Source organism: Bubalus kerabau, chromosome 2 (genome assembly GCF_029407905.1).
Source record: "Bubalus kerabau isolate K-KA32 ecotype Philippines breed swamp buffalo chromosome 2, PCC_UOA_SB_1v2, whole genome shotgun sequence".
NCBI classification, from domain to species: domain Eukaryota; kingdom Metazoa; phylum Chordata; class Mammalia; order Artiodactyla; family Bovidae; genus Bubalus; species Bubalus kerabau.
The window spans coordinates 142,781,196-142,804,471 of NC_073625.1; the positions used below are offsets into that span (position 1 = coordinate 142,781,196).

Genomic DNA, 23,276 nt, shown 5'->3' on the forward strand with positions numbered 1-23,276 from the left:
TTTGTAACTTTCTAACAATAATAGGGAAAGGTTAGGGGGTGTGAGGAAAAGCAGAGTTGACTCCTGAACCAGGGTCCTTATCTGGCTCTTTCACATATTAGCTAGATGCTGAACTCAGTTTAGGGCGTTCACTTGCTTACTGTAAATTTTAGACTGGACAACACACGTGAAACATTCTGTGTAAACCATGGAGTCACATAGAAGAGTGGGAAATGGAATTTTTCATGAGACAGCAGTACAAAATCACAGGGCCACATAAACTGGGGTTTTAAGGCCATCTCTGCAAGGTAGTAGAATTTGGTGGGCTGTGAAACCACTGAGAAAAGGAGAATGCATTTCTTTTTAAGAAACTCGGTCCTAATCCTATTCAAGTCACTACTGGCTCCATATTAATTCCAAGACAACCCAACTGGCCTAATGAGGTACAGGCATACCTCAAACTTGAAGGAATCCCAATGCCAGGAGGATGTAAGAACTGAGTTTGGCAGCACATCTTTCTGCTGGACAATGCAGTAGGAGTCAGACACCATTTGCCTCCAAAACTCGGTAACAGCCTCTGATGTGAGGAGTGTGAGTAGAGAGTTAGGTCATTTCACAGCTGCTTTTTAATTCGTGGGATGTCTCAGGAGTTCTCCCCCTTGAAAGCGGATCAGCAGTGGCAGCCGCTGCTGGAATCTCATAGTGGGCGGCTGGTGTCTCCCGCGAAGCCCACAGTGGGAGCCGGGTAACACCATACTGCACTCATGCTCTTCCTCAAGGAAAAAGCATGGTTTGGAACGCCAAGTAGGGCTTCAAGTTGGGCCAGAAGTTGGAACCCAAAGTTCCCTCCAAAGCCACGAGATACACTCGTTGAATTCGCACGCCTTGTGAGTTCTGACAGCCGTCACATGACAACTACCACAACACCTGAGGGCACGGGCCATCGAGTGCGTGGCTTAGTTTCCGTTCAGTTCGACAGGGACCCTAACTTAATTGCACCTGGAAGTTTTAGAGAGCAAGTTTCCTTGCCGGCGAGTTTACCCTCAGCAACCGGACTCCATAAAGTGCTCTTCACGCCGGAAGTGCACTAATCCGCAGCACGTGGGGTTGCCAGGGCGCTCTTCACGTGACTGGGCGGGGCCTCAGGAAGCTTATAGCCAATGGTAGCGCGAGAGGGCGGTGCCTATGACGCGCCGGGACCTATCCCGGAAGTGGGGCTGAGGTGGGGGCGGGAAAGGGCGGGGAGGCCGGGGTGTGGAAAGTGTGGCGGCCCCGCCCCGTCTCTTGGAACTGCCGCGGCCGCCACAGCTGCCGCCGCCGCCGCTGTGCGGGACCGGCGCGGGTGCGCAGGCAAAAGGCTCTCTCTACCTTCTGAAAGGTGAAGACTCGGGGAAAAGGTGGTGGGGCTGCGACCGGAGCGAGGAAGGGCTGGGGTAGGCAGCCAGAGCCGAGCCCCGACCGAGAAGAGGAGGAAGGATGGATGGGGGACCGAGGCGAGCGCGGGACCCGCCAGGGCTCAGGCCCGTGAGGCGCCGGGCCGGGGATGTCGGCAGGACAGAGGGTGTCTGAGAGGTCGAAGTGACGCCGCTGCAGGCTGGAGGGAGAAGTGTGCGCCCACTGCCCGAGGGGCAGGTGCTGATGGCCAGGTCCTGTTATCCCCATCCTTCGCAGGGATGTGCGGCCTGGGCTGGGTCCCCCGCACTGAGGATCCGGGCGGCGGCAGAGGGCCGGGCGGCGCGGTGCGGGAAGGTCGTCCGGCTGTGGGACGGTGGGGGCCGGGATTTGCTGCCCCCCGAGCGGGTGAGCGCCCTCGGCGGGTATTCCCCAACCCCAGCGAGCTCTGCTGCGACTTCCCTCCCACCTCCCCACCAAAGGATGGAAAAGTTTGTAAGGCCGGAGTTAAAAAGTGCCCGCTATTCCGGGTGGGTGTTCTATAAATGCAGAAATAATAGATCCATGATGCTTGGCTCGTTACTTGTCCGAAATGAGGCGTTTCCCTGCTTGCATGCTAGTTGTTAAAAAGCAAACAAACTTTTTGCATAGTACCCTCAGAAGAATATCCCTAGCCCACCATGGCGGATGAAATTGATTTCACTACTGGAGATGCTGGGGCTTCCAGTACTTACCCTATGCAGTGTTCCGCCCTGCGCAAAAACGGCTTCGTGGTGCTCAAAGGACGACCATGCAAGATAGTGGAGATGTCAACTTCCAAAACTGGAAAGCACGGTCATGCCAAGGTAAATGCCCTTCCTGGTCTGCCTTGGCGTTGGGGTTTTGATCATTTGTATTCCATTACAGAACATGAGGTTTCTGGACTTATAAGTGTGTAAGAACACATTTTTATTCTTCCCACAATTACTGGGTGATCGGCTATTTGAATACTGAAAGGTAGCATTTCCTTCTTGGGCCCAATAATGTTTCATTAACTGGGAATTGAAACTTTCCTGAATCCTAGTGACTTAGGCGATCTATTTTACAAATGAAAAAACCTGTTCTAACATCATTCTAAGGAAACTAACCTCATTTTTCTTAAGCACTTTTATGATTGGGTTACTAGACTGTATGATATTGTGTCTTGAAATGTCATGATACTGTTTAGTTGTTCACTGCTTCTCAGTTGTATGACCACTACTTTTTTTTTCTAAGAAAGTAAAATTAGATGACCTTGAAAGAAGAAAGAATCTGTCATAATCAGCATTGGTATTATGCTTCTGTGTATGTAATGAGTGATACCTTGGCAAAGATTAAACAGATTTCCTGTTCTCCCTTCTCTGTTAGGTTCACCTTGTTGGAATTGATATTTTCACGGGCAAAAAGTATGAAGATATTTGCCCTTCTACTCACAACATGGATGTTCCAAATATTAAGAGAAATGATTATCAAGTAAGTATTAATTTCCTTTAAAATACTACTTGTTTCCTAAAGGTGCAAATACTTTCTACTGTCAGTTGTAATTTAATAAAACCCACAAGTAGTTTTGTAGGTTTTTCTAACCCAGTATTAGGTACTGCTTATCTTAGAAATTGGAGAAATATAGTGCTGTTTAACACTTGTACTTTATCTAGGATGACTGTTAGTTTGCCCTTTAACATTCTTGCATTTTAAAAATTTGAACACTTCCTATTTTTCAGATCAAGTGACTCCATATTGTGAGTCCAATGTTTAGTAAAATTACTATTCTCTTTGCTGTAAATTATTTCAAGTTTAAATAATTCCCTTCTAGGTAATTTTTTTTTTTTTTAACCTTACCAGACCTAAGATTCTCAAGAAATTTTTGGAATTCATGTTCCACCAACCAAGTTTGTATGTATTAATGAATGAGTGTCAGAATTTGGTGTCCTTAAATAGGGAAATAAGTTGAAAGCCATAAATACAAAGGATAAAATGTATGGTCACTGAATAGGTGAAGGAAAAAAAAAAAAAACTTTGTAGTTTTATTTATATTCAGTGACCATGCTGTGAAATTATAGGTATAAACTGCAACTTTTAGTTCCAATTATACATTTGGATAAGTCATGTTTAATGATAGCATTTTCTTGTTTGGAGTATTGATAGTAACTAAACCACTGACCTCATAGGATGTGGAAACTCAGATTAATCATAACTAAAGTCTTTCTTGAAAGTCTTTAATTTCTTTATCAAACATGCTATATGTAGAACTCTTTTCTATTCATTTTACATAGTGAAAATACAAATGTGATGCTCAATTTGTTTTACCCAATTTAAACTGATTTCTTTCATTACTTAATATTGTGTTTATAATTTTTAAAGAATGTTACCATTAACTGCAATATCCAATGATTTCCTTTTAGTTTTTGTCCACATGTAAACATATTTTTTTGGAGAAGGAAATGGCAATCCACTCCAGCACTCTAGAGAAGGAAATGGCAATCCACTCCAGCACTCTTGCCTGGAAAATCCCATGGACAGAGGAGCCTGATAGGCTACAGTCCATGGGGTTGCAAAGAGTAGGACACGACTGAGCAACTTCACTTTCAAACATATTTTTACACAATTTTAATCTAGTAAGCAGTTTTATATTTTCATTTTCCCTCTTAATAAATGTTTTCTATTGTTGTTAAAAAGTCTGCAGAAATTTAAATTGTCTTAGTAGAATAGTAGAAAGTTTTTTTTTTTAAGTCAGGCAGATCTGAGTTTCAATCTAGTCCTGCCACTTTCAAGCTGGGTGATCTTGGACAAATTATGCAACCTTTCTAAGCCTCAGTCTTCCCATCTACAAAGGAGGGATAATATGAAGGTTAAATGAGAATATGTACCCCATAATTACCTCTTAATTAGATATATGCCCCAAACTATTTTTTCCTATATAAAAACTTCACTTAATCACTAATTCTTGGAGTACTTAGACATTGCATACAGTGCTGCTGCTGCTACTAAGTCACTTCAGTCGTATCTGACTCTGTGGGTGCTCGGTAAACATTTGTTAAATGCATACATGATTATTCAATGAGGTAAGGATGGTACAGCCAACTAAAGCTAAGCATAGAATTTTCTTTTGCCAAAAATGAATTTCTGTTTTCATCCTTAACATGTGAATGCTTTGAATATGCAATATCCATTAATATTCATTCAGTATATAATGCTTTTGCCTTTGAATGTTTCAGAAAAATAGTATCAGTAGTTCAGATGACTACCACTGTGATTAAATTAGCCAATCATTGATTAGAACTCAGGATTAACATAAAGGAAAATTTTGGTTTGAGTTGTATTTTGGCAGGACCAGAACTAGAATGAGGGAAATGAGATTAGTAAAGCCCTTGCCTCAAGCACAAAATTTTACATAAAGACAAGACCAGTAACAATGCCAAGCAACATAGGGGCCTAAGTCAGAAGGGAAAAATCAAATTCTGATCTTGTCTGAAAATTTGTTCATTATAGAATTTTCACATTCTAATTTTTAAAAATACTACCTTAACCTGATCACTGAGGGTTTTGTGTGTTTGTGTGCACATGCACACCACCTTAAATTTTGCACCCAAAACAAGTGCCTCACTTGGTTCACTGTAGTCCCAGCATTCAGTATATAGTCTGTGTTGCAGAGCTTGTAAGAAAATGGCTCAAGCCTAACAGTCTAGGATCAGATCCTTTCTTTGGCACCTACTAATTACATGACGTTGATTGACGAGTTATTTAATCTCTCAACTGCCTTTTTGTATTTATAAAATAAGGATAAGAATTATAAACTCCTCGTGGAATCACTGTAAGGATTAATTAGTTAATTCTTAGAAAAGTGCCTTGCAGAGTGAGCACTCAGTGATCACACCCCTTCATTATCAAGTCAGCATAGAATACTTATTTCTGTTCATTTAAAAAATTAGTTTGATGAACCCTTCCAGTTATATTCATTGTGCTATGGAAGGCAATGGCACCCCACTCCAGTACTCTTGCCTGGAAAATCCCATGGATGGAGGAGCCTGGTGGGCTGCAGTCCGTGGGGTCACTACGAGTCGGACACGACTGACTTCACTTTCACTTTTCACTTTCATGCATTGGAGAAGGAAATGGCAACCCACTCCAGTGTTCTTGCTTGGAGAATCCCAGGGACGGGGCAGCCTGGTGGGCTGCCATCTATGGGGTCGCACAAAGTTGGACACGACTGAAGCGACTTAGCATTAGCATGGTGGTCTTCACTATCCAAGTGGCTTGATTCAATTTCTACTTACTATTTGGCTACTTGTAGTCCTTTGTATTTGCTGAATTCAGTATTTCAAATGCCAGTTTGGCAGTCAGCTGAAGTGAAATATATACATATGTGTGTGTGTGTATTCGTTATAATAATTAAAAGGTAAATCTTTGTTTAAGAAAATAAACGTATTTATAATTTTATGTATTTTAAAATAAGTTCAAAATGAAAGAAAAATTGTCTTCTGAATTCCATTCCAAGATGTAGCTGGAATTGCTAATTTCCATCCTTTCTCTCAAAACTAGTTATGGTTGTCTGGGGCTCACTGATAGTGTAAAATGTAAATACACTTATATACTTTTGGGACTCCCCAGACACTTAAATATAGAAACGCTTGTTCAAACTCTGCTACTCCCTTGAATCATATTGGTTTAGAAAGTTCTATGTTCCTGTGCACCACACCACAAGTTAAATGCATTTTCGTCATTCACTAAAGTTTTATTTGTCATTTAAAGATCACTTTTTAGAAGGAAAGCTAATCACTACAGGACATGTTAAAGTATAGATTTTGTATCTTTGGATTATTGGTGAATTTCCAAAACTATGAATGTTAAATCCTAGTATATTCTTCAAATAAGTGTATGCCTATTATATAAGGAGTTGAATTTTGTTGCTGCAACTTAAAATAGAACAACAAAGAAAATAATGATGCAATGAATTCTGTGTTTGAAGTCTTTTTATACTTTTTAACCTGTTTGTGGAATCTTTGTGTTCCCTGGTAGAAGCAGTGTTCTTTGGAATAGAAAACCTCTAAATCAGCAGATCCCAGTGTTGCAGGGAGAAGAAACAGGTATTTTGCTATAGGATCAGTGAGGGTAATAGTGAGAAGAGCCTTCTACCTTTGGTTCCTAGGCCTGTGTATTTTACCTTTGGGAGAAATAGTACCATATATTGGAATATATTGTAACTTGTAAAACAGCACCCAGGCGTGCATTGTCCAGCAGGTGGCAAAGATGAGTAGGCCAATGCAAACTCTCTTAGAATGATGGGAGTACATGGAGCAGTGACTCCTCTGAGTGTTGTCCTGCTGTCTTTTATTTCGCCTGTCAAATGAATTTTTTAACCAGAAACGACACTGTGTGAGGTTCTGAAGGAATGTGACAGTTTATAAATCCACAGATGAGATTTCAGCAGAAGCACTGCAGGCAGCAAAGGCAAATTTATATGTAAAGTAAGAATATATTGCAGTGAGCACAAACTGCTGCCTCTTCCATGATGGAGGGAATATACTATCACCAAGCAGCTGGCTCTTTGCCCTAGGTTCAGTTCAGTCGCTCAGTCGTGTCCAACTCTTTGTGACCCCATGAACCGTAGCACGCCAGGCCTCCCTGTCCATCACCAACTCCCGGAGTCTACCCAAACCCATGTCCATTGAGTCCGTGATGCCATCCAATCATCTCACCCTCTGTTGTCCCCTTCTCCTCTCGCCCTCAATCTTTCCCAGCATCAGGGTCTTTTCAAATGAGTCACCTCTTCGCATCAGGTGGCCAACTATTGGAGTTTCAGCTTCAACGTCAGTCCCTCCACACCCAGGACTGATCTCCTTTAGGATGGACTGGTTGGATCTCCTTGCAGTCCAAGGGACTCTCAAGAGTCTTCTCCAACACCACAGTTCAAAAGCATCAATTCTTCTGGGCTCAGCTTTCTTGTCCAACTCTCACATCCATACATGACCACTGGAAAAACCATAGCCTTGACTAGATGGACCTTTGTTAACAAAGTAAGTCTGTGCTTTTTAATATGCTGTCTAGGTTGGTCATAACTTTCCTTCCAAGGAGTAAGCGTCTTTTAATTTCATAGCTGCAGTCACCATCTGCAGTGATTTTGGAGCCCCCCAAAAATAAAGTCATCCACTGTTTCCACTGTTTCCCCATCTGTTTGCCATGAACTGATGGGACTGGATGCCATGATCTTAGTTTTCTGAATGTTAGTTTTAAGCCATCTTTTTCACTCTCCTTTTTCACTTTCATCAAGAGGCTCTTTAGTTCTTCACTTTCTGCCACAAGGGACGTGTCATCTGCATATCTGACATTATTGATATTTTCCTGGCAATCTTGATTCCAGCTTGTGCTTCATCCAGCCCAGTGTTTCTCATGATGTACTCTGCATATAAGTTAAATAAGCAGGGTGACAATATACAGCCTTGACGTACTCCTGTTCCTATTTGGAACCAGTCTGTTGTTCCATGTCCAGTTCTAACTGTTGCTTCCTGACCTGCATACAGATTTTTCAAGAGGCAGGTCAGGTGGTCTGGTATTCCCATCTCTTTCAGAATTTTCCACAGTTTATTGTGATCCACACAGTCAAAGGCTTTGGCATAGTCAATAAAGCAGAAATAGATGTTTTTCTGGAACTCTCTTGCTTTTTCCATGATCCAGCGGATGTTGGCAATTTGATCTCTGGTTCCTCTGCCTTTTCTAAAACCAGCTTGAACATCTGGAAGTTCACAGTTCACATATTGTTGAAGCCTGGCTTGGAGAATTTTAAGCATCACTTTACTAGTGTGTGAGATGAGTGCAATTGTGCAGTAGTGTGAGCATTCTTTGGCATTGCCTTTCTTTGGCATTGGAATGAAAACTGACCTTTTCCAGTCCTGTGGCCACTGCTGAGTTTTCCAAATTTGCTGGCATATTGAGTGCAGCACTTTCACAGCATCATCTTCCAGGATTTGAAATAGCTCAACTGGAATCCCATCACCTCCACTAGCTTTGTTTGTAGTGATGCTTTCTAAGGCCCACTTGACTTCACATTCCAGGATGTCTGGCTCTAGATGAGTGATCACACCATCGTGATTATCTTGGTCATGAAGATCTTTTTTGTACAGTTCTTCTGTGTATTCTTGCCACCTCTTCTTAATATCCTCTGCTTCTGTTAGGTCCCTACCATTTCTGTCCTTTATTGAGCCCATCTTTACATGAAATGTTCCCTTGGTATCTCTAATTTTCTTGAAAAGATCTCTAGTCTTTTCCATTCTGTTGTTTTCCTCTATTTCTTTGCATTAATCGCTGAGGAAGGCTTTCTTATCTCTCCTTGCTATTCTTTGGAACTCTGCATTCAGATGCTTATATCTTTCCTTTCCGCCTTTGCTTTTCGCTTCCTTCTTTTCACAGCTATTTGCAAGGCCTCCTCAGACAGCCATTTTGCTCTTTTGCATTTCTTTTTCTTGGGGTGGTCTTGATTCCTGATTCCTATACAATGTCACCAACCACCATCCATAGTTCATCAGGCACTATCTATCTATCTAGTCCCTTAAATCTATTTGTCACTGTCACTGTATAGTCATAAGGGATTTGATTTAGGTCATACCTGAATGGTCTAGTGGTTTTCTCCACTTTCTTCAATTTCAGTCTGAATTTGGCAATGAGGAGTTCATGATCTGAGCCACAGTCAGCTCCCTGTCTTGTTTTTCCTGACTGTATAGAGCTTCTCCATCTTTGGCTGCGAAGAATATAATCAATCTGATTTCGATGTTGACCATCTGGTGATGTCCATGTGTAAAGTCTTGTCTTGTGTTGTTGGAAGAGGGTGTTTGCTATGACCAGTGCGTTCTCTTGGCAGAAATCTATTAGCCTTTGCCCTGGTTCATTCTGTACTCCAAGGCCAAATTTGCCTGTTATTCCAGGTGTTTCTTGACTTCCTACTTTTGCATTCCAGTCCCCTATAATGAAAGGGACATTTTTTTTGGGTGTTAGTTCTAGAAGGTCTTGTAGGTCTTCATAGAACTATTCAACTTCAGCTTCTTCAGTGCTACTGGTCGGGGCATAGACTTGGATTACCGTGATATTGAATGGTTTGCCTTGGAAACAAACAGAGATCATTCTGTTGTTTTTGAGATTGCATCCAAGTACTGCATTTCAGACTCTTTTGTTGACTATAATGGCTACTCCATTTCTCCTAAGGGATTTCTGCCCACAGTAGTAGATATAATGGTCATCTGAGTTAAATTCACCCATTCCAATCCATCTTAGTTTGCTGATTCCTAGAATGTCAATGTTTACACTTGTCATCTCCCGTTTGACCACTTCCAATTTGCCTTGATTCATGGACCTAACATTCCAGGTTCTTATGCAATATTGCTCTTTACAGCATCAAACCTTGCTTCTATCACCAGTCGCATCCACAACTGGGTGTTGTTTTTGCTTTGGCTCCATCCCTTCATTCTTTCTGGAGTTATTTCTACACTGATCTCCAGTAGCATATTGGGCACCTACCAACCTGGGGAGTTCCTCTTTCAGTATCCTATCATTTTGCCTTTTCATTGTGTTCATGGGGTTCTCAAGGCAAGAATACTGAAGTGGTTTGCCATCCCTTCTTCAGCAGACCACATTCTGTCAGACCTCTCCACCATGACCCGTCCATCTTGGGTGGCCCCACACAGCATGGCTTAGTTTCATTGAGTTAAACAAGGCTGTGATCCATGTGATCAGATTGGCTAGTTGTCTGTGATTGTGGTTTCAGTCTGTCTGCCCTCTGATGCCCTTTCTCAGTGCCTATTGTCTTACTTGGGTTTCTCTTACCTTGGATGTAGGGTATCTCTTCATGGCTGCTCCAGCAAAGCACAGCTGCTGCTCCTTACCTTGGACGTGGGGTAGCTCCTCTCGGCTGCTGCCCCTGACCTCGGGCATGGGGTAGCTCCTCTTGACCGCCAGCCCTGACCTCAGGCCCCTGACCTTTGCCCTAGGAAATAGTGCCATATCAGTGACTCTGCGTTGGTCTGTGGTCTGAGGTACCAGCAGCAGCTGTAGTCAGTAGTGGCTGTAGGTCACATCAGCCTTGGTGAGAAAAAACCTGTGTCAATTAGCTTATGCCACAATGGCCAGTCATTGATAAGCCAATTGAGCAAGGACTGAGAAGACTACAGTAAGAAACTAAGTGACATTTGCCGATAGAATCATCTTGTCACCTGTCTGCCTCCTCAGTAGCGTGTCCCCTTGGTAAGCATTATATGGACACATTCTCTATTCAGAGAGGTCCCTCCAGGTACCACTCTCCCAGACCTTATTGTCAGCAGTTTTCCCATCTTGTTCTTTCAGTGTGGTTGAACTTCCATACAGACTCTTAGCCATTGCCCATCATCCGTGTAAATCTAAACCTTCAGTTCTTTATCCTCTGAGTCCAGTGCATGAAGTTCTCTTCCTCACTGTCTCTCCAAGTAGTTTCATCAGACCATGCATAACCATCTAGAAACCACTCTTGACTTTTTTTATTTTTCAGTCAGCTGCGCATAGGGAACTCCCCCAATAAAGCCACTGGTATGAGTTTAGGGGGAAGTGGTGGATGTTGCAGAAGGTACTTTCTGAGTCTCATACAGCTTGCCTGTGCCTTCAGGACCTGCTCAGGTTGGTCTCATATATGCAGCTTGCACTTGATGAAGTGGTGCTATGCATACCCAATTTTATGGCTTGATGGGTCAGATAGCACCCTAGTTGATAATAGTGTTATTTACTTGTGTTGTTTGTTAACAGTGGTCAAGCATTCAGTTCCTTCTTGCCCGATCTCCTCCCCATGCCCCCCTACCCCCGCCGCCAGGGACCAGCAGCTCTAAAGAAGTAGCTTGAGAGTGCTGGAGGAAAAGGAAAAGGAAGGAGGAGAAAAAAGGAGGTCTTACCTAAAAGTCTGACTGTTTTGAAATATATTGAGAAATAAAATTAAGTTCAGAAGTTAGGGCTACGAAGTCACCTGTAGTGATGCTATTCCTTCTCCAGCTTTCTGCTGTTGTGTACCAATAATAAAATACAGGCAAAAAGTTGCCCCATAATTTTCCTTTTTCATGTTTTTATCTGACCACATCATGGACAGAATCTCCAGTCACTGGCTTTCTCCACATACTTCCTTTCAGTTCATGCTTTGTTTCCACAGCTCCCTGTGCCTCCAGCTATTTAGTGGTTACGGTGCTCTTTCTAGAATTCTGATATACCATAGCATTTTTCTTTTTTGCTTTTTATAGTAGACATTTTCAAAATATGAACCTCATATACCCATCATCCGCCTTAAAAAATTATCAATACATAGCAAATCTTATTTCATTTATACCCCACCATCTACTTTTATTTCCTGTATCCTCTGTCTCGATTATTTTGAAGCTAATTCCAGATATTATGTTATTTATCATTTCATCTGCAAATATTTTGATACACATTTTTAAAAGGTAAGGGCTGTAAAGAGCAAGATCAAAGCACACTGTGGTACCTCAAAAATTAGTAATTCCTTAATGTCTTCAAATATCCAGTCAATATCTACATTTTCTTAATTGTATTTGTGTTTTGCTTTTTCAGATGTGATAGTTAATTGTTTTTATTTTGTAGTTTTTCTAAATCAGGACCTAAATAAAGTCCACACATTGAAATTGGTTGAGGTATCTCTTAAATCTGCTTTATAGGCTCTCCTCTCTCATACATGCATTTGAGTCTGTCTTTCCTCCCTTCTTAATTTCTCTCTCTCTCTGCCCCCTCTCAATTTTTTGATGAAGAATGTTGCTCTATAGACTTTCTCACAGGCTTTATTTTGCTAATTGCATTTTCCTTGTTCTTTAACATGTTCCTTTGTCCCACATATTTCTGAAAATGAATAATTAAATGTACAGATCTAGTTTAGATTTTTTTTTTCATCTTTTTTCTTTAACAAGAACTACTCCAAAGGTGATGTTCTGTGCAGTCATCAAGTAAATGAATCTTATGGTTTGCTCTTTTGTGATGTTATTAGATATGTAATAACTGCCTCAATCCATTAACTCATTAGGGAAGACAAAGTAATAATAATCAGTTATTCTTTTTTTTTTTTTAAAAATAAAAGCCAGAACACTTCTATAAAGAGAAACTTTCCTTTAGCTTTTTTGATTACCCTTGCAATAGTATATAATAGGAAAGGCAATATAAATACTTGATTCTTTGCCTTTAATTACCAGTTTTCAAAATTAGTTGGTTCTCTGGCTTTTATTGAAGATGACCAGTGAAATGTTTTTTTGCCACTTTGAACTCAAGCATTTAAACACATTTATGTTTCAATATATTATAGTTATTATCATTATTCATTCTCAAATTGTTCTATCTTTGGCCAGAGGGCCCTTATTTCAGTTAGCTCCTGAATCCCTTTGATATGGATCATCATGCTTTCACATCTTGTATGCTTCCTACTCTGGACCTGGAATTATCCGTTTTCCCAAGAGCCCTATGAAGAGAAATAACACCATACATTGTATTCTTTTAGTAGGGAATAATAGATACCACATTCTGGTACTAGTATTTTGGGGATATGGTATAATTTCAGATGTCATTCAGTAGCTTGGTATGCCACTGCATGATTGACTCTTCTATTACAAGTTTTCTGACCCTGCCCTCTCCTGTCTCCTTGCTTACCATTAAGAAAAGGATTTTTCTACCAAAAAAAATTCTTCAAAACATTTCAAAGTTACCAAATGAGTATTGTTGTTCAGTCACTCAGTTGAGTCCGACTCTTTTCAACTCCATGGACTGAAGCACACCAGGCTTCCCTGTCCTTCACCATCTCCCAGAGCTTGCCTCAAACTCATGTCCATTGAGTTGGTGATGCCATCCAACCATCTCATCCTCTGTCATCCCCTTTTCCTCCTGCCTTCAATCTTTCCCAGCACGAGGGTCTTTTCCAACAAGTTGGCTCTTTACATCAGGTGGCCAAAGAATTAGAGCTTCAGCTTTAGCATCAGTCCCTCCAGTGAATATTCAGGATTGATTTCTTTTAGGATTGACTGGTTTCATCTCCTTGCAATCCAAGGGACTCTCAAGAATCCTTCTCCAACACCACAGTTCAAAAGCATCAATTCTTTGGCACTCAACCTTCTTTATGGTCCAACTCTCACATCCATACATGACTACTGAAAAAATCATAGCTTTGACTAATATTGACCTTTGTAGGCAAAGTAACGTCTCTGCTTTTCAATATGCTGTCTAGGTTTGTCATAGCATTTCTTCCAAGGAGCAAGCCATCTTCTAATTTCATGGCTGCAGTCACTATCCGCAGTGATTTTGGAGCCCAAGAAAGTAGAGTCTGTCACTGTTTCCATTGTTTCCCCATCTGTTGGCCATGAAGTGATGGGACCAGATGCCATGATCTTCGTCTTTTGAATGTTGAGTTTTAAGCCAGCTTTTTCACTCTTCTCTTTCACCTTCATCAAGAGGCTCTTTAGTTCCTCTTCACTTTCTACCATAAGGATGGTTTCATCTGCATATCTGAGGTTATTGATATTTCTCCCAACAATCTTGATTCCAGCTTGTGCTTCATCCAGCCTGGCATTTTGCATGATGTACTCTGCATATAAGTTAAATAAGCAGGGTGACAATATATAGCCTTAATGTACTCCTTTCCCAATTTTGAAACAGTCCATTGTTCCATGTAAGGTTCTAACTGTTGCTTCTTGACCTGCATATGGATTCCTCAGGAGGCAGGTAAGATGGTCTGGTATTCCCATCTCTTGAAGAATTTTCCAGAGTTTGTTGTGATCCACACAGTCAAAGGCTTTAGTGTAGCCAATGAGTAGATTTGCTTAAGGTGAAGGATCAGAAGGAAATATTTAGAATTATAACTCTCTCCTTACCACCATCTCCTTCTGACTGTATAGAATCAGAGAGGGCTTTGAGGAAAGATTGAAAAAGTTGCACAGTAATATGTTTGAGACACAAAAATGACACCGTTAGCTTTTTTTTTTTTTACAAGATTGAAAATTACAAAAGGGGAAATGATACCTTGAAAGTGGAAAAATCTGGCAGATACTACTGTAGCCAGGTAATCAAAGTTAATATCACCAGTAATAGGAAATAGACATTATTTACCTCTTGATGTGATACTCTGAGGACACATCATTTATGCAGTAATCCTTCCAAAAATGCACTATCTTATTCATTAAGAAACTGACAAACTCAAACTAAGAAACATTCTATAATTCAATGAATCTGTGCTTGTCAAAAACGTCAGTGTCATGAAAGACGAAGGATCAGGAGCTGTTCCAAATTAAGAGACTGAACTGGTATGATAGCCAAAAAAATACCAGGCATGATCCTGGAGCTGGGAGGGAAAAAAAGACAATACTGCAGCTTTGAATACAGACTGTATATTAAATAATATGTTAGCAGTATTGAATTTCCTGATTTTGAAAAATAAACTGTGATTATATGAGTATGTCCTTGAGAAGAACACAGTATAATTGCTAAAGAGTCATAATGTTTGAAACTTACTCTCAAATGGTTCAGTAAAAATAATAAGAATATGTATGGAAGCATTTTATATATTCCATATATACTAGAGATTTTTAAAAAAGCACATGGTTAAATGTTAACAAAGAGTAAATTTAAGTAAAAGACAAAGGATTTTATTGCATTACTTTTACAGCTTTTCTTTAAGAAGATCAAATAATTCATTATTATTATTTAATTTCATTTTTCTGTAGCTTAGTTTTATTTTTGAAAATTTTAATTTTATTTATTATACCAATTTATTTTAATGCTTATAAGCAAATACTTTAGTAGATGTTTTATATGTCTGTACATTTTTGTATTTGAAATGCTTTATAGTTCATCCCATGGCTTATGAATGCTATGTTATGAATTGCTCTTAAAAAATAAAATACCATATAAATCTCAAAATACCAATATTATTATTTGGCTAATGTGGTTCAGTCGCTAATGGAGTGGGAACCTTTAACTCTTAAAATTGACAAGTTCTACCTCAGGGAGTTGCTAAAGGAGCTAAAATAAAAACAATGAGCCTGTGGTTGTCTAAAAGTCACACTTCTGTCTCAACCTCCTTGCTCCCCCGCCCTTTTCTGCCAGCTATCTCACAAATGTTTGAGTGACCAAAAGATTAAGTTGTTTGTGGTGGCTCAATAGGGTGGCTTTTTGTTTTTGAGATTATAGACATGTGCAAAAACTGAAATCTCCTGTGGTCAGTGCAGTGTCTGTGGAAAGCCACTGCCTGAGTCGGTAGCGCCATAAAGGAGCGCTCTGACAGCCTATCTCTGGGGTATGCCTGTGTATGAAATAGTGGCTGAAGGGGACCAGGGACCGTGTCTCTGATTCCTTTTGTGTATCTCAGTGTTAGCATCTGGTGTGCTGGCTGGTTGCCTTTCATAAAACCTCTTGGAATTCTAGGCACACTGATGGTGTACCTGCTTTTAGAATAAATGAATGTGGCCTGCCAGTTTCCTCATACCTGTAATGAAAAAAATTCAATGATATCAAAACTATGTCTTTTTGCAGGTTAGGTTGATGACTGGGTTTGTTGCATTAATGTCATCAACAAGCTAATTTTTTTCTTTTTAAAAAAACCTAGTGTTGTTAGCAGTGAGCTGGAGACTAAAAATTTTCCACTTCAGTTTGTGTATAATCAAATTATAAAACATATTGTTTATAGTCATGAAAAACTGAAAATAACTTTTATGCCCATTAGTACAAAAATGGTTAAATCAGTAACTGTATCCATACAGTTTATGGATAATCTGTATGGATTTATCCATACAGATTAAAGAGATTAAGCTAAGTCCATATTTTCTAAAATTGAAAGATTTCTAAGACATATTTAAGTGAAACAACTTGCTGAAAAATAACTCATTTATTTTTGAAAACAACTATATTTGTATTGTGTACATAATTGTAAATACTTCTGGATACGCTATTTTAAAAAAGCCAGATTGTTGAATAATGTAGAGATTGTGGGGGGGGGGAAGACTGCAAGAAGGAATGAATTTATACTTTTTATCTTCTACTTTTCTATGTGTAGCATTCTTAAGTACCAAAAATTTATTAATGTATTACTGTGTACTTATACAAATAAATGTAAATGGCAATTCATGTTAAAATTACAAAGGAGTGGATATAATCTAATCAGTGCAAATGATATAATTTCTTTCAATAGCTGATATGCATTCAGGATGGTTACCTTTCCCTGCTAACAGAAACTGGTGAAGTTCGTGAGGATCTTAAGCTGCCAGAGGGTGAACTAGGCAAAGAAATAGAAGGAAAATATAATGCAGGTGAAGATGTACAGGTAAAGACCTATGGGGAGATTTTTTTTAAGCCATTTTATAAAAGCTTTGACCTAAATTAGCATAAAATACTATAAGAAATACAGCTGTTAAATAGTGCTGAAATGTTGAAAAGGAACTCTAGAATTAGGCAGTTTTCCCAGGATACCTTTTACCATGCCCATTCCCCAAAAACATATCAAAGTTCATTTTTTACTACATAGACACTGTCAATCCCAAATTTGTTTTGAAGGTCAGCCTGAACTATTCTGAAGGATGAGAAAGGATGTTATGGGAATTCTAAAGAGTGAAGGTGATTTATTTTATCTTTCTTATGACTTTCAGAAGTATAACATCTAAGTGTTGTGGCATTTATACTTCTTATTTTCCTGTTCCCTGGAAATTGTTTTAAAAACCACAGTTTAAGAAATTCTTCTCTAGAAAACTGTAGAGAAAGATGATTTGATCTTGGAATGCCTCTTTCCAAAATAAATATGTATAAAACATCCATGAATACTCATCTCATCCTCTCCTTCCCTCACTGTATCCACAAGTCTGTTCTCTGTGTCTGGAAACGTATACATGACCACATGCCAAATAGATGAGCAGTGGGAACTTGCTGTATGATGCAGGGAGCTCAAACCCAGTGCTCTGTGACAACCTAGAGGGGTGGGAGGAGGGTCAACAGGGAGAGGACATAGGTATACCTATGGCTGATTCCTGTTGATGTATAGCAGGAACCAACACAATATTGAAAAGCAATTATCCTCCAATTAAAAATAAAGTTTTTAAAGTTAAATAAGCAGGGTGAAAAATAGATCCACAATTATCCAGTGTATGATGAATTAAATATATCTTATATAGATACTGCCTTTTGAATACCTTTTTACCTGCTTTTTTTTTTTCCTTCTAGGTATCTGTCATGTGTGCAATGAGTGAAGAATATGCTGTAGCCATAAAGCCCTGCAAATAAATGGGAACATCAGGCATGACCAAACTGTTTAGGTCTGGATCAACTACAGATCTAAAGTTTGGTTCTAAGTTGTCACCAAAGCTATGGCCTTCATAAGCAACCTCATTTCTTTTTCAGTTGTTTTGAAATTGTGCTGAGTTAGTTTTGTAGGCAATTAGCAATTTAAAAAAATAATCAAGATATATAACTTTTTTTTTTAATTTTGTAGGTGTCTTTACTATATAACATTCCTGTGGTTTTCAGTATGTGAGTCCAAGAAACAGATGAGATAAGCTTCAGCAGATATGATTTGTCTGAGCAAATCATTCCTGAATTTTAGTTAGATTATAAATAAACCAGGGTTTTAAACAATGTAGCATCCAGTGGTATTGATGTACCACATTTAAGTTGAATTGCTCTGCATTAATTTCAAACTTAATATCATAGAATAAGTAGATTATGGATTGGAATTGTCAGAATTTCAGCCTGGGTGTGGCAAGTAAAGATCCTTAAACAAAAATGTTATCAAAAGTGCCAGTTATCTTAGTAACCGTGTGCAGCCCACCTGTGTTACCTCAGTCATTCTGTTCTTTGCCAAGTTTCTGGCAGACTTAATATAATCTGTATTATGGTCATTTTAGTACTTTGTTGTGGTTAACAGAGGCGTTAAACTGTTGTGTGGCTGTTAGCAAGTCATATTGTAAAGAAGGCCCAAAGGACAGTGGCAGAGGGTGTTGGTAAAAGCTGTAGCTTTTTATTTGAGCCCTTTGTAATCAGCATAAAAATAGGAAGTTTCTGTTTGCATTTTTAACTTTTGTTTTCTCTATTTAAAGGAGTGACATGCTTTACAGGATACTGTGCAGTACTTTTTATCGATTATGTTGAATAGTTGATATTTGTAGTAATCACTCCTTTCCAGACATTTTTAAGTAGACTTTTTTTGACATCAGAGTATTTGTTAAACAAAAACTGGAAATTCTTAAATTATTTGGAATGCTTGTTAAATTTATGTATGTTTTTTCTAACATGAAAGTGAATCATAAAAGAAAAGTTACTTTATATGATTATTATTTAACTTAAGTATATGTATTTATCTGATTGTCATGTGACTTAATTCACTTAACTGGTATGAAATATAGCTAGGAAAGATTTCTATAAACTGAATTACTTTTAAAAGTATTTTAGGTGATTCTGTTACATTTCTGTTCAGTCTTTTGGATCATATATCTCTCTATTTCCAGAATTCTAGGCATTATCACAGGGTTTGTGAGGCCTCAATAACAGCCATTATATTGCAGTGAAACTTAGAACAAAATCACCTTTTTAGTAATACTTTCATTCTCTAAGACTGATTCTAAGACCTCTCCCATCATACATTGACTTCTAAAAGGCCTTTGTACCCTATCACCTAGAGGAAAATCTGCATGATGCTATAATCGGTCTACTCAGTGATTGGAAATAGCATTAGGAACAGAAGATCCCAGTTTTAGTTACTTAATTTGCCCACGTTTTAAATCTTGTATTGGCCTCAGCAAAACCACTTGGAGAAGAAGCAAGATGCTTTAAGGAAATGCAAGAGGAATTCTAAAGCACAAGAAATATTGATGTTATAGTTAATCATTTTTTAGTATAACATTTTAGCTTTTGCCCATCTAAGCACAATTAGTAATTAGGCTAAATTCTTTCATTTCCAGAATTCCATTTAGGTATCACTGCTCTAGTTTTTTTAATACTCTGTAGTATGTATCTTACTTGTGACTGGTTGGCATTGTTACCTGCAGGAATTCCAGCAAGTTACCAGTCTGTGCTTCTTGCTGGCCATTCATATGACCCCAGTGAACTACACTAGTATTCTGGTTTAGTATTAATTCTGGGTTAGCATGCCCTTGTTCTTCCTAATTTATCAAACTTCACATAAATATATTTTCAATTGCAAGGTAAAGTATTTCAATTGCAAAGTATATATAAATTATAATAATGCACCTATACTTCATATATTGAATGGCAAAAGCTACTTATGCATAAGTATTTCAAGTACTATAATAAAGTGTAAATTCTCTTCTGACATATAATTATAGATTTTAAAGATATGTGACTGTTTATTTTCATGTAAGTCAATACTTGTTTCTCTTGAACAATATATTTCATTTAGAAAAGCTTTATAAATTGTATTAAAAGGAAGCAGGAAACATTTTTTAATAGAACAGAAATGACTTCTCTTTTGACATCAGAAATGTTAAAAGTTGATTCCTAGTATTTGTTGTACTTTTTTGTAGTAAATGTTAAATGTCACAGTTACCATGTGTAGAATGTAGACTGTCATCTTGATAGATTATACAGTGATATACCTTTTTGTCTGCAGGCATTTCACCAATTTATATACAGTATTATACTAACAAGTGGAATATTTGTTTCTTTCTAGAACAACATATTTTATTTCTAGTGTGAAGACTTTGTTATATCTTATTTGCTACAAAGTTGTATACCCTCTGAAACAGATCAAATTATTGCTACTTTCACTTAGCATTTGCATCATAGACATGATGTTTCTTTCATGCTCCCCTCCAAGGGCTGTCAAGTCACTTGAAATTGCTAACTGAGCAACTTCACATTCACTTTTCACTTTCATGCATTGGAGAAGGAAATGGCAGCCCACTCCAGTGTTCTTGCCTGGAGAATCCCAGGGACGGGGGAGCCTGGTGGGCTGCCGTCTATGGGGTCGCACAGAGTCGGACACGACTGAAGCGACTTAGCAGCAGCAGCAGCAAGCTCTTGAATCCATTTCCATTTGTGGTACAAAATTCTGTATGGATTCTTTATAACTATTACCAAAACTCTCCTGCAGCCAGAGCATGAAATCTTTAATAGAAGATGCTGCAATAAAATGTTTAGGCTATAAAATTTGGGGATACAGTTTTTCATTATAGCACAACATGTGTGCATATGTGCACATAGCTTTGTATGTTTGTTCTCTTTACAAAGTCCTTCCAACTCTTAAAAGTACTGTAGTCTGGTAGTGCCTCAAATGTTGGTAACTTTTTTTTTTATTTACAACTTTTCCAGAATTTGTTTTTGTATTTTAAAGTTTCTCAATTAGATTATTTCTAGTTGCAATTTGAATGCATTGTTCTCAGGGCTGTTTGTGCTAAGAGCTGAAGTTTCCTTATTTTAAAGCTAACTGCCTGAAAGAATATTGTAAAAATTTCCCACATTGTAATACAATGATACATACAAATAAAAATCTGTAATATCAACACACTTAAACTATATGCTAAATATTCAAGAAAAAAATTGGAATATTGCTAACATGTATACTGGAATCTTGGCATATTTTTTTCATTTTAGAAAATAATTTGGTGGTCTTATCTTAGAACCTTATCGTTAATGGTACACCTGAAAGCACTCCTTTGGCATGGACCCCAAAGATAGCTTTGGAGCCAAACTTTGATGCGATTTTCAAAACATGTCTAGGGACAAAAGAATTAAAATTCATAATACTTTTGGGGGCACATTAAAGTGTTTACAGATGGAATTCTGTATATGAACTAGTAACAAATTTATTATAAGAAAATATGACTCTTAAGCAGTATATGTACAAACTATAAGTATATATCCATAAACAGCATAATATTAATTGGTCAACAGTTTTAAATTTTCTGATATCTAGGCATATTTCATAGTTTTCAAGCCTTTTTTCCTCCCAGCATTTGGACAAGTAATAGGTAACAAAGACGTAAGAAAATTTCATTGTGAAAAACCTTAAAATTGAGAAAATTCAATCCATTAACTTTATTAAATTTTCTTTCTCTGAATTGGGCATATGGTATTTGATTTTAGCAGGGAACATTTGGATTTAGCTTACAGAACACAGATGTTCTATGGGAACATGACTTGAAGTTCTATATAATTTAATATTTTTTCATTAAATGACCATCTGAGCATCAACATAACTACCACGTGAGGTCAAGTGCCTGAAAAGTGCTGTATATATCTATACACGTTTTCCTTACATGAAAGATGCATCTTCTAGCAATGCATATCAGGCTTTCACCTGCTAAAAAAAATTCTTGTTGCCCAACCTTACCATCCACCACTATTCCTGACTCCTTATTACAAGTTGCAACCTATTTTACAATTAAAAGAGAGGTTCCTTATTTATATAAAGTCCCTAAAACTATGTCTTGATATTGGTAGACCTAAGTTTATCATAGTTCAAGATTGCACTTTTTTAAAACTCTGGATGTAAACTTTATTCAGTGGTGACTATACAGCTTGTCATAAGTCACAGTTGTTATCTTTCTTGAGAGGAATCCTTTATGTGGTTAATATCTACTATAAATAAGCACTCTTGTGCTTGTTATAAAGAATAATGCAAATTCGTAGCTCTGTACTGTTTCTGTCCTTCTCTTCAAAAAGGAAATAGTTGAAATGGCATTGTCTAATCCAGTGGCACTTTATTAGTAATACATTTTATTTGTCATAGGTATAAGAGAACTCTTACCTGCAGAGACTCATATGTTTTAGCTAAAACTTTAAAATTCTAAGATATGTAGTATGGGTAATATTATAATTGTGTATTTTACATTTCAAAAATGGGTAAAATTCATACAGTAAGCCTTTGACTATGTTAAAATAATTGTGAAATCCTTTAAAATGTAGATAGTAAACTAATCAATTATAACTTTTTGTTACAATATATTTGTCTGTTAACTTCATCAGTTATATTAAATAAAGTTAATAGCTTATACTACTCTTGTATATATACATTCCTAGAGACATTTTCATACTAGAAAATTAACTACTGTTAAAATCTAACTTATATTTTGTTTGTTTTTCTATATTTTAGGTTCTTATTGTACAGCACCCTAGCTTTACACCTGAAAATGTTAATTTCTAAATTTCAGTTCCAGATTTAGATATACTTTTTAAAAAAATCTTTTAAGTTTTTAATAGTTTTTAGAATATATAAAATACATGGTTCAAAATTCTATAGATACAACAATAAATGCATCCCTTCCTCCTCTTCCTGTGCATTCTTCCGGGGATACATAATGCAAGAGAGTTCAGTGGTCCCAACCCCTGATCAGGGTCTGAGGTGTTCCTTCCCTACCAGACTTGCTGTTCGCTTTCTATACTGATGTGAATGGTGTGATGAGTCCCAGAAGCAAACTGTTTTCCCAGTCCTCATCATATCTCATCAGCATCATCTGGAGATTCATCCTGAGGGGGTGCAGCAGTTTCTTCCTTTTACCCACTGCACCATTCTAGAACATCTGTCGCTTCCTGACGTGTGGACCTACCGAGGCTACCAGCACAGTTGTCACCCCCTATCTGTGATGAGTATTACTGTCACCCAACCCTCCAGATCCAGCAAGCATAACTGGGCAGTGGGAGAAGCACCGGATTAAAGTCTTGTACACCTCAGCCCCACTCTTTTTTGCTGCTTGCAAACACTAATAACTTGTATCCCAGAGATAGGCATGGGAGGGAGAAAAGAGTGAAAAGGGACTATGTCACATATCAGCTTGAGTTTCTTCACGGTCCCCCCCCACCTCATATTTAAACAAATATTCTATCCAAATAGGATGTGTCCTATGGGACTGCCACTTTTAGAACTTGTACTGCCTGTCTAAAGTGTGTGCCACTGGGAA

At 38.3% G+C, this 23,276-nt stretch overlaps 1 protein-coding gene across 2 annotated transcripts; it reads left to right on the plus strand.

Moving 5' to 3' along the window:
• Nucleotides 1-1,186: 1,186 nt before the first annotated feature.
• EIF5A2 (eukaryotic translation initiation factor 5A2) lies at nt 1,187-22,647 on the plus strand. 2 transcript variants are annotated; one of them, XM_055569084.1, is made up of 5 exons: nt 1,187-1,357; nt 2,023-2,216; nt 2,758-2,862; nt 16,565-16,696; nt 22,472-22,647. In XM_055569084.1, the coding sequence occupies exons 2-5, from the start codon at nt 2,052-2,054 to the stop codon at nt 22,520-22,522; spliced, it is 453 nt and encodes a 150-aa protein (XP_055425059.1). In that variant the 5' UTR covers nt 1,187-1,357; nt 2,023-2,051; the 3' UTR covers nt 22,523-22,647. The 2 variants fall into 2 exon arrangements, with proteins under 2 accessions (XP_055425059.1, XP_055425058.1); XM_055569083.1 differs by lacking the exon at nt 22,472-22,647 and adding an exon at nt 17,587-22,372 and having other exon boundaries at nt 1,195-1,357.
• Nucleotides 22,648-23,276: the final 629 nt, after the last annotated feature.

What these genes read in the sequence shown, in the direction of transcription:
- EIF5A2 (XM_055569083.1), top strand. Translation starts at nt 2,052, where the DNA reads ATGGCGGATGAAATTGATTTCACTACTGGAGATGCTGGGGCTTCCAGT. An exon ending in GAAAGCACGGTCATGCCAAG is followed by an intron (nt 2,217 to 2,757) that starts GTAAATGCCCTT and finishes CTTCTCTGTTAG; the next exon opens with GTTCACCTTGTTGGAATTGA. An exon ending in ATGCAGGTGAAGATGTACAG is followed by an intron (nt 16,697 to 17,586) that starts GTAAAGACCTAT and finishes TTTTCCTTCTAG; the next exon opens with GTATCTGTCATGTGTGCAAT.